The sequence below is a fragment of the Helicoverpa zea genome, chromosome 30 (genome assembly GCF_022581195.2).
Source record: "Helicoverpa zea isolate HzStark_Cry1AcR chromosome 30, ilHelZeax1.1, whole genome shotgun sequence".
NCBI lineage: Eukaryota > Metazoa > Arthropoda > Insecta > Lepidoptera > Noctuidae > Helicoverpa > Helicoverpa zea.
The window spans coordinates 74,707-85,665 of record NC_061481.1 but is presented as its reverse complement, the minus strand read 5'-3'; the positions used below and the strand labels follow the sequence as shown (position 1 = coordinate 85,665).

The 10,959-nt window shown below is 43.4% G+C and overlaps 1 protein-coding gene across 1 annotated transcript; it reads left to right on the top strand.

Annotated features, from left to right (window-relative positions):
- The first annotated feature begins 351 nt into the window (after nucleotides 1-351).
- Nucleotides 352-8,031, top strand: LOC124644452 (zinc finger protein ZPR1). Its single transcript, XM_047183808.1, has 11 exons — nucleotides 352-559; nucleotides 1,844-1,977; nucleotides 2,297-2,415; nucleotides 2,619-2,795; nucleotides 3,251-3,369; nucleotides 3,749-4,001; nucleotides 4,836-4,906; nucleotides 5,599-5,688; nucleotides 6,064-6,233; nucleotides 6,676-6,797; nucleotides 7,050-8,031. The coding sequence occupies exons 1-11, from the start codon at nucleotides 452-454 to the stop codon at nucleotides 7,142-7,144; spliced, it is 1,458 nt and encodes a 485-aa protein (XP_047039764.1). The 5' UTR covers nucleotides 352-451; the 3' UTR covers nucleotides 7,145-8,031.
- Nucleotides 8,032-10,959: the final 2,928 nt, after the last annotated feature.

The window sequence follows — 10,959 nt, the reverse complement described above, 5'->3', positions numbered from 1 at the left end:
AATGATTCATTAGGTGTTAAATGACAGAGGAGGATGCCACATAAACTTCAATCGTAATCGAGTCGTGATGGGATCGCAATCGAATGTGACTCGTATGTCGCTTAAGTAAAATTAGGAGAATCGGACCCTGTTTTGTTGAAAATACGATTTAGTGACTTGGGTCACGTGTATTGGGTCTGTTTGATATATCAAATCATGACCGCAGCTTCGCACGCAAATGTGGTAGTATTTTTTAGCCTTCAAATTATAAACAATTTTATTCTTCCTTTTTTCCTTTGCTTCGAATTTCGAACAAAAAAAAAACGTAACTGTTAACTGTCAAACAAACGTCAAATGGAATTGGAACGCAGTTCTGTCACTGTCAGTCCAGTCATCCATCAAAGCAACGTGCGCAAGCAAGATTGCGAGAATTTTCCAGTAAACTTACAAGTTATCCCAACTCCCAGACAAGATGGTGAGCGTCGGGCAGCAGCCCGTGTTCCGCGGCTTCGGCGGCAACGAGGATGACGAGCCGGAGGTCACGGAGATCGAGTCACTCTGCATGAACTGCCACGCTAACGTACGTAAACATGAGACCGTGGCCGCCGAACATTGTTATTGTTGTTAAACTACGTTCAAACACAAATTTCTCATGTATTTCACACTTTCTATGGTGTTTTTAACGCTTAACTACGCTTATTCTAGTTAAAAAGTTGGGAATTGCGTTGTTTTTATCGCAAATGACTGCTGCGTAGACAGATCAATAGCCGAGGTTAGGGCCTAGTTTATTCGTGTAAAAAAGTACATTGATACGATGATGCTAACGCGTAGATGTCTGCTGCGCTAGTAAATGCAGCCAGGGGTCTCAGATATTCTATTATTTTCGAATGAAATGTTATTGAACAGAGTCAGTATTGGTAGGTCAGTGTTGGCTACGTTGCATGAGAATAGTTAGTACCATATTAACCATATAACAATACTAAGACAACAAACTGACCAAGATGTGTCACTGTGGGGGTCAACTACCTAGTTCTAAAGGATCCAAAAGTTCAATGCACTAAAGTATAAAAGGACTTTTTTATGACCCTAAATGCAGTTGTGAATTGGATTGCTTCCAAAACTACACAGACACACATATTGATCTGTCTAAGGACTATTGCATCTACTGCAGCATAGCCAGTACAGCTTATAGTACTTTAGCAATTTCTGTAGTGGTTACAGTGCTTAAAGGTCCTTGCTCAAAGAACATTAGTTTCTGCTCACCGTTTCACTTGTGTCCTGAGGGAACTACTTCCCATACATCGATAAGAAGTAGCCTATATAATATTCTGATAAAGAAGCTGTATTATTGCTTAGTTTAATAAAAATCCATGCTGCAGTTTTACATGAAATTCTAAATAAAATATAAGTAGAATTTCAGTGGAACTCCTTCTTTCAGTAGAGTCTTAGCAAAAACACAGGAAGTGGTGAATTGTGGGCGTTTTGAGGGCTGTCTTTACCATTTGAAAAGTGCTTTGCAGCAACGATTGAATGATATAAATGATATTGAGTGTGTACTTGTCTTTATTTAATTCTTGCCCCAGCAGACGTCATCGCGTTAGCTTCGGCTCTCGCTGAAAATCAGTGCTGAGGCTTTTGTCCTATACAGGGTCTCAGCATTATGCTGAGCAAGGGCCGTTTCACGTGGGGTGTGACACATATTTCCCATGACTGTTTTTTAATTGTAATTCGTCTTTTCTTGTCTTATTTCTAACGACTGTTATTTTCTTTTTAATATTATTTTTGTTCATTGATTGTAAGGCTGTGTCACACGCGTGCGTAAATAAACGTATTTTCTTTCTTTCTTTCTTTCTTGTCCCTGCAGGGTGTAACCCGTCTGCTACTTACGCGCATCCCGCACTACAAGAACGTGGTGGTGATGTCGTTCTCGTGCGAGCACTGCGGCTACGAGAACAACGAGATCCAGCCCGGCGGCGCCTACGCTGACAAGGGGGTGCTGTGAGTATACTTGCGTGACATCGCGCTGTGAGAGTAAAGGAATAGTGAGTGCACCTGTGTCCAAGCAAATGTGCCTGCACTATATTATGTCCTGCGCAGTTGACTGATCTCCTTATATGAGAACAGCTGCTGTAGCCGATACCCGGACAACATTATCAGATAGAAGAGAATAGAAGAAGAAGACATGCTGTGCCAATCCCAAATTATCATTTGAAGTCAAAGTCAAATGTTTTTCATTTCAAATAGACCTTTGCAGGCTCCTATGAAACATTGTGATAAGGGCAGGATGACGATGATGATGTTGTGTGCTATGTTACAGATGGAAGCTGCGTGTGGAGACGCCAGAGGACCTGAACCGGCAGGTGGTGAAGAGTGACTACACCTGTGTCCGCATCCCCTCGCTGGAGTTCGAGATACCTGCCAACAGTCAGAACGGAGGTACGTTGCTACATGAACCAGTTTTCCAGCTTTGATGTGTGTTACACTCTCGGCACTAGTAGCATAATTTTTTTTTGTAGGAAGTGGAGCAGGGCAAGCGATTTGAGGGCTGTCTTTTGTAAATTTTGCCCTCAAAAAGTGCAGATTTTAAGCCTACTTTGAATAAATGACTTTTTATCTTTATTCTTTATCTATTCTTGCAGAGGTAACAACTGTGGAGGGTATACTGTCCCGAGCCATCTCCGGGCTGTCTCAGGATCAAGAAGCTCGGCGCCTTGCCTTCCCCGCGGAGGCGGCGCAGCTGGACGACTTCCTGCAGCGGCTGGCGGCGCTGCGCGACCTGCACGACAGCTGGACCCTCGAGCTAGAGGATATTACAGGTGTGTACTCACTCAAACTGTACTCACACATTGGAACAAGAAGCTCGGCGCCCCCAGCGGGGCCCAGCAGGGCCAAGGCCTGCCGAGACTGCAGGATTGTTCGCGCGAGTTACCGCGGCCCTGGTACATCAAAGGCCTACGACGGAACACAACGGTTTTTAGTCAGTAAGAGTCCGCTGACACTCCCTCACCGCTGCTAACCCACAGCGAGAGGGGTCATTTGATGATTTTTGCCATCACTATAAAAAAGAAGGTGAGTAGTGAGTCAAACTGGACATCAATGACTGTGTTTCGGATGGCACGTTCAACTGCAGGTCCCGGCTGTCATTGAACATCCTAGGCGGTCGTTACGGGTAGTCAGAAGCTAGTAAGTCTGACACCAGTCTTACCAACGGTAACTGGGTTGAGGATGTCAGATGTAGTGGATACTGATAGATATTATTCCCGTGTTGCAGGTAACTGCTTCGTGGAGAACCCTGTGGCGCCGCGCCGCGACCCGCGCTGCGAGCGACGCGACTTCAGCCGCTCGCGAGCACAGGACCTGCAGCTCGGCATATACAACCAGAGCGACGAGGTGAGGGGACACGCTTACACACACACAGTGACACAGAGACACACTCACATACAGCGACACTCACAGTCACAGACACACACATAGTTACACACACACACACACATGCATTTGCATTAAAATGTTATATCATTCACTCACACGCACACACGAGGACACATGCAGACACACAAACACGCACATTTACACGCAAACTCACACACACTCACACGCACTTACACACACACACACACACACTCACTTACTTATATACTATACACATATCCACACACACGCAGACAGACACACACATACATGCTTATTTTTGAAATCCTAAAAACGTAGATACTAATAGATTCGCATTTTTTGCATTACAATGTTACATCATCTCTTCAACCAACAGACGCCAGACGACAGCTCCCCCTCAGAGAACGACAACAGCGACTCGTACCCCAACATCGCGTCGCTCCGCCTCCAGCCGACAGACTCCGCCCCCAGCCCCGCCCCCTCGGCCCCCACTCCGTCGGAGGGGCTGCTGTCGCCGGCGGGGGCGGACGCGATGCCGTACGAGCGGCTGGAGGCCGACGAGGTGCTGCAGTTCAGGACCAACTGTCCCGACTGCAACGCGCCCTGCGATACTAACATGAAGATGACCAGTGAGTATAGCGTGGAATGGAACATAGTAATAATGGCGTCCACGTCCGATTTCGGCCACGGCGGCTGTTCTCATTTAAAGAGATCAGCCAGCTGCGCAGGACATATTATAGTGCACGCACATTTGCTTGGACACAGGTGCACTCACTATTCCTTCACTCTCATAACCCGATGGGACGGCAATCCGACACCACCGGAGAGAGATCAGGCGCAGGACCGACATTTACGTGCTCTCCGATGCACGGGTGAATCAATCACCAACTTCCAGACTACGGGCTGCCTTGTGAAAGTTTAAGAAAACCTACAAAGCGATTTCGGCCCGACCCGGGAATCGAACCCGAGACCTCGAGCACAGCAGCCGCGCTTGCGACCACTAGACTAACGAGGCAGTTCATTGGAACATAGTAGCACCCGCATATCGGGTGTGTCGTACCTAATCACATTAAATCTTGTCCCATATACTTTATGATATTCTATGGCGAAATAACCTAATCCATTCAGTGGTTTAGCCACAGGAGTCATTTTTCGTTCATCATGTGTAAAGCAGAGATAAAGTTAGGAGTATCGAATGTTTTGATCAGTTGACAGCTCTCAGTTTTCAAGGGAGAATTTCCGTTGTTTGTAATGACTGACTCTTATTATATGGTGTTCTAATTGTCGCACATTTTTATTCTAATTACTTTGTTTGAAAAACATTTTTTTTAGTTTTACGTATTTTTGTTTTTCTTTGTGCTAATTGACATATATTAACGTTCTTAATTTAATGTGATTAGGTACGACACACTTTGTATAACATGTAACTTGTTACTGTAACATTAACTTTGTTCTCTTCACAGACATCCCGCACTTCAAGGAGGTAGTGATCATGAGCACCACGTGCGACTACTGCGGGCATCGCACCAACGAGGTAGCGAGCCGGCTAGCCCTGGCCTTATGTTGGGGTCGGCTTCCAGTCCAACCGGATGCAGCCGAGTACCAGTGTGCCACATGGAGCGACTGCCTATCTGACCTCAACCCAGTTGCTTGGACAAGGCGATACCCCTTTTTAAGACTGGTTGTTAGACTTTCTGGTTTCTGGACTGCCGTACCCGTAATGACTGTCAAAGATGTTCAAATGACACCCAAGACCGATATAACGGGTCTCCAGAAACACGGAAGAACTCGTGTCAAGATGGTCACCCGTCCAAATTTTTGACACACTGGGTGTCAAACTCATTAATTCAGACATGAATGCTAAACAGCACTTTTTGAACGTCAAGATTTACAAAAGACAGCCCCAAAACGCCCACCCTTCACTTCCTATGTGTTATTGCTGGAAAGAAGAAGTGGTGGAACAAACTCCCCAATGCGTTATAGAGTGAGTGCCTGCCTGACTTCCTCAACCCAGTCGCCCAGGCAACCCTTGGTAAGACTGGTAGTCAAACTTTCTGCTCTCTGACTACTCATAACGACTGTCAAAGAAGTTCAAATGCATCCGACCCCACCAATTTAAAGTATCTTTGACTGCGACTGGCTGCCTGACCTCCTCAACCCAGTTACGCTGGCAAGCCAATACCCCTATGTATTGCAAATGTTAATATTATCGTATTGTATGCGCAGGTGAAGTCAGGCGGCGGCATAGAGGACAAGGGCGTGAGGTTCGAAGTGCGAGTCGCCGGGAGGGAAGACTTCTCCAGAGATATACTTAAGGTCAGTCACATAACGTGATGTTGTAATTTTTATAAAAAAATGTTTATGTATTTTATTGTGTTTTTGCACATATACAGTCATCGACGTAAAATCACCTGAAGTTAATTATTCGACGTAACACGGGAAGAAATAATTTGTTTGTGTACTAGTATTTAACTTCAGACGAGCAAAACTACTCGACTTGTATATGTATAAAACTGCTCACATCAGATTTTTTGTAGAATAGGTAATCAGACCGATTTTAGGATTTCTTAATTGACTTCTTTAGGATGTGACCATCAGTGTGTTTTATTTTTCTCGTACAAAAAAATCGGTCACTGATTTGTCAGTCATGGCCGAGCAGTTTGATGTATCTGTGTCTCGTATCCCTCCCAGTCGGAGACGTGCAGCATGGAGGTCCCCGAGCTGGAGCTGGAGGTGGGGGGCCGAGCGCTGGGCGGGCGCTTCACGACGGCGGAGGGCGTCCTCAGCGCCACGGCCGCGCAGCTCCGAGCCTGCCCCGGCGCCGGGGACGCGCCCTCGCTCTCCACTCACAAGCTCGACAAGTATGTACTGCTCGTATACGGTGTACACGTTTTGTAGTACTTCTACAGTATTATAAAGATCCCACCCAAAACAAAAATGTGAAAGGTTGCCAAGTTCGATAATATGAGAATGCTTCGCCTATAAAAGAAGTGAGATCTGAATAAGTACCAAGTTCCATACACATACCTCAGTTAAAAATAGTTACTTTTTGATGATGTTCCTTGGCAAGTTTTAATAGAAAATTATATACTTGATTCATTGCGTTTAGTAGGTTTATAACAAGGTGTGTGAAAAGAAATCAACATGACATTATTTTGGGCCAGCATTATTTGCAACAATGAGACATCGACAACATACGGAGATCAACCAGCTGCGCAGAACATATTATAGTGCAGGCGAATTTGCACAGACACAGGTGCACTCACTATTCCTTCACTCTCAATTGATCTCTTCCCTCCGCAGGTTCATCGAAAAGCTCGAGGAAGTCCTGCGAGGAGAGAGAGCCGTCACCATCATCCTGGACGACCCCGCCGGCAACTCGTACGTGCAGAGCCTCGCCGACGACCCCACGCAGCCCGACCCCGGTATGTAGTGTAGCCAGCCAGCCAGACCCCATGCCGTCACCATCATCCTGGACGACCCCGCCGGAGACCCCCATGTCATTACCAACCTACTGTTACCAGGGCAACATAATACGCTTGACTGTCGAACATACTATGTAGAATCTACCTTCTGACTTCTTAACTTAGCCACGAGATCTTCGCAATGGTTCAGTATGAAAAGATATAACTTTGAAGTAATTTCTTTTCAGTAATATTATTACGTTGTACCCGCAGGTCTGAAGATAACTCGTTACGAGCGCAACTTCGAGCAGAACGAGGAGCTCGGCCTCAACGACATCAACACCGACGACTACCTGCCCAGCCGCTAGCTGCGACACGTCACGTCACGTCATGACGTCATGATGATGTGGCGTCATACTAGCGTGGTAGTGACGTCATGACAGCGTAACGTTATACTAGCGTGACGTCATGGCGTCGTGACGTGATGAGTGGGTGGGAGTGTGTATAGCTGATATTTGTGTTGAAATTACAGCAATTGTATTTGGTAGGTAAAGAGATGTGTATTAGGCACGGTTAAATGGTGTGCATTATTAAAATACTTTTTATATCAATTAACTACACCTGCCTTAGCGCTTTCAAAATAACTTTTGCTTTCAAAATAAGTGGCTTTTTCTAAATGTTCAAAAGTTTTACTTTAATGGAAATTAAATAAAGACAGACTTACTTTCGCATTTATTATATTAAGTGATAAATGAAATACCTAATGACGTTAACATATTGCTGTGATTTTGACGCAAGCCTGCACATAGCAAGAATGTAACCGCAGTAACTTATATAATTTGTTAAAAAAGGAATATCAAATAAAATGTTATGTATATAATGACAAAAACTATTTATTATGTCTTTAACTTTTTATATCATTGAGTGACGTATGAAAGAGGCAAAATGTTGTGTTGCCGGCCGCGTGTGTGTGTGTGAGTGAGTCGGAAGGAGATGATTGAAAACCCCGCAATGTAGGTCTATGTAAATAACCATATTCCTTAATGATATTGACTTACTATCCATTACACGCTGCGAGTCACACTCGTGTGTCGGGAATAAACAAAAAAATAGAAAAGACACAAAAAAGAAATATAATAAAATCTTATCAACAAGCATTTATATCCGTAGCGAGCTATCATGTAATTCTTCTCGACCGTAGACAACTGTAACTCTAGACTAGATGCTATTGTTTTGTAATACAATTCTACACAAACGAGGTTGTTTTATTTGTCTATGCCCCACTATTATACATATACACGTAGCCCTTCCCCAACTATGTTGACAAAGTCTTCAAACTTCACCAGATGCAGCTGAATATAGTTTTCGCTCAAACCCGCCATAAACGCGCTCCCCAACATCCGGTTATCAGTTCATCCCATAGAGCAGCTATACTTAAGTGTGTTCCGCGGAACCCGGGGGTTCCGCGATATCTCTGGAGGGGTTCCGCAAGAATTCAGAAAAAAAACCAAAACACCTCCATTATATTGTGCATATACAAGCACTTGCAAATGAAGCAAATGCCATCAGATTAGATAGATAGATTGATATACTTTATTAGGTACACCAATTTTACATTTTTGATCTTAAACTAGTTAAGGTAGGTGACATAATGGGCGGTCTTATCGCTAAGAGCGATCTCTTCCAGACAGATTAGTTATGGATGAAGCGACAAAAATAATTAATGTTAAATAGTCACGACCACTAAAATCCCGATAATTCTCATTATTGTGTGAAGATTATGGCAGCAAAGATAAAACATTGCTGCTCCATACAGGAGTGCGATGGCTGTCTCGGGGTAAACATTAAAAAGGCTATTTTAACGTAGAGCCGAGTTTACTCAGCCTGCAAAAGCCTGAAAATATGTCAAATGAGATATATGAATCTGTTTTAGAAATATATCCATCAGACATAAGTCACAGTCCAAAACGATGTCTTCCAACAATAGGCATGATGACAGTAATTAAAAATCATTAAAATGTTATACTTATTAAATTAAAGTTGAAGCTTGGAATATAAAACGCGCATTGTTTTCTTTTTTAATAATGTGATTAATATTTATTTTTATAAAATAAAACTACGAAATAAGGCAATCCGCCATGATATCTTGAACACCAATCAGAGCGCGTGACGTCACCTTTTGGTCGACGCATTAAAAACTCGCACAAACGTCACATTTCGTATTGTAAACTTCCTCTGCGAATCTCTGTGTTTTCATTAATTAATTGTTTATAACGAGTACTATTTGAATGTAAATGTTATTAAAATCGAATATAAAATAACACGAATCATGAAGCAAGGATTGATTAGGCAAACAACGCTAATTTGCCTAGAATCGATATATGCTAGGAGAGTTTTTGGCATCAAATAAAGATATCTTTAGGATGCAAAAAAGATGTATTATGTCTATGTGTAAACTAAAAGTAACAGACAGTTGTGCACCTTTTTAGGGTTCCGTACCCAAAAGGTAAAACGGGACCCTATTGTTTTCGCTCCTCTGTCCGTCCGTCCATCCGTCCGTCCGTCCGTCCGTCCATGTTGGATTTTTCACAGATGATATATTTCTGTTGCCGTTATAACAACAAATACTGAAAATTTGAATAAAATAAATAATTTGGGTGGCTCCCCGTGATTTTTTTTTATGGTACGGAACCCTTCGTGGGTAAGTCCGAGTCGCACTTGGCCGGTCTTTTACCATTATACCTCGTACAAAACCTATATTATACTAGAATCTAGAAAACTATGTAAAAACTTACATCAAAGTGATCTTCACAAAAATAATGGTGTGGGTAAAAAATACTGGGCAATATTGGTTTTGAATCTCGCCTTGCAAGTTTAAGCCACTTTTTTCGTATTTTTTAATGTGAGAAACCAGAGAAACGTACACAAATAACTTAAAATGAGTTGTTATGGATGTGTTCTTACACTGGGGGACCCCACACCACTTATACACTTTCGAATTCATATTTAATAATACAAAAAAACTTAATTATTGAACGAGCGTTGTTTACTTGCATCTTGTCAACCCAAAGCGTGACGTCACAAGTGACGGCATGACACTGACAAGCGTTTTCGCGCCGGATTCAAAGTGGACAGAGAAAAATGCAATTATTTGACAAAAAAACTTCGCATTTTTTTTAAATTAATGATTTTCCGTATAAAATAGACGTATACCTACATCATACAAAGGAATTTAAAAATTTGTCATCATGCCTATTGTAGGTGCAGGATTCGTGTTGAATATCCAATGCTTGGCAAAATGGCTTTATAAAGATACACGTTTAAAAACTATTGTTTTATTGTAGGGTTCCACCAAGTATTTTGTTTCCCAAAAGGGCTCCGTCATCAAAAAAGTTTGAGAACCGCTGCCATAGAGGAATATCAGTACAATTCATTCACCCGGACGACGGTCGGCATCGGTTATGTCAATTTGCCCGCCTTTCTCAGGTAGGTATTGGTATTTAGTAAAATTATTATTTGCAGTAGGTAATTAAAGTTCAGTCATAGTTTTTGTGAATGAATTTGATTGTCTTTAAGTAATCTAAAGGGCACTTAGTTGTGCGTTACTTTTTAAAATCCGCTCATTTCTGGTTTCTAAGAATAACTTTTCTTAGCTGAACTGATTCGCCGTTACTCAACTCTCCGGTCACTCGCGCTGTGTTTAGCCCGTCGCTGTCACTGGGTAATGTACCCAAAAGGCTGGCAGCATTGCCACGTTGGAAAGCAATGCTCAGCTCTGTGCAAAATAAAGTTTGGGTCCCGGGAAGTGTCAACCAGGCGCTGGGAAATATTCTTGGCAAGAAGGCGGGCGCTCGGACCCCACGGCCCAAGGGTTTCAATCCCAAACGGCTCAAACCTGTATTTGCCTATAAGGTTACTATATTTGCGCCGCTTGAGGTTCTCTGCTTGTGCAGCGGCGGAGCCAGCACAACATGCAGTTCCGAGAAGGTGAGATGGCGCAAGAGTGTCAACGCAGGTCGCGTCCCACACTAAAGACCTACCCACCTTCCATGGAAATAGCGACATACCGTCTGGTCTCTTGCCATCGTCGCGTCGCGTGCCAAGCCATTTGGTTCGAGTACGGCTGGTACGCCGACCAGGCCCGCCGCTAGCAGTTTGTTCGCCCGCGTGCAAAACTGATTAT

Excerpts from the sequence above, each read along its gene's own strand:
- LOC124644452 (XM_047183808.1), top strand. The coding sequence starts at position 452 with ATGGTGAGCGTCGGGCAGCAGCCCGTGTTCCGCGGCTTCGGCGGCAAC. Across the intron at positions 2,796-3,250 it reads CGAGCTAGAGGATATTACAG|GTAACTGCTTCGTGGAGAAC; the intron begins GTGTGTACTCAC and ends CCCGTGTTGCAG. Across the intron at positions 5,689-6,063 it reads TCTCCAGAGATATACTTAAG|TCGGAGACGTGCAGCATGGA; the intron begins GTCAGTCACATA and ends TATCCCTCCCAG.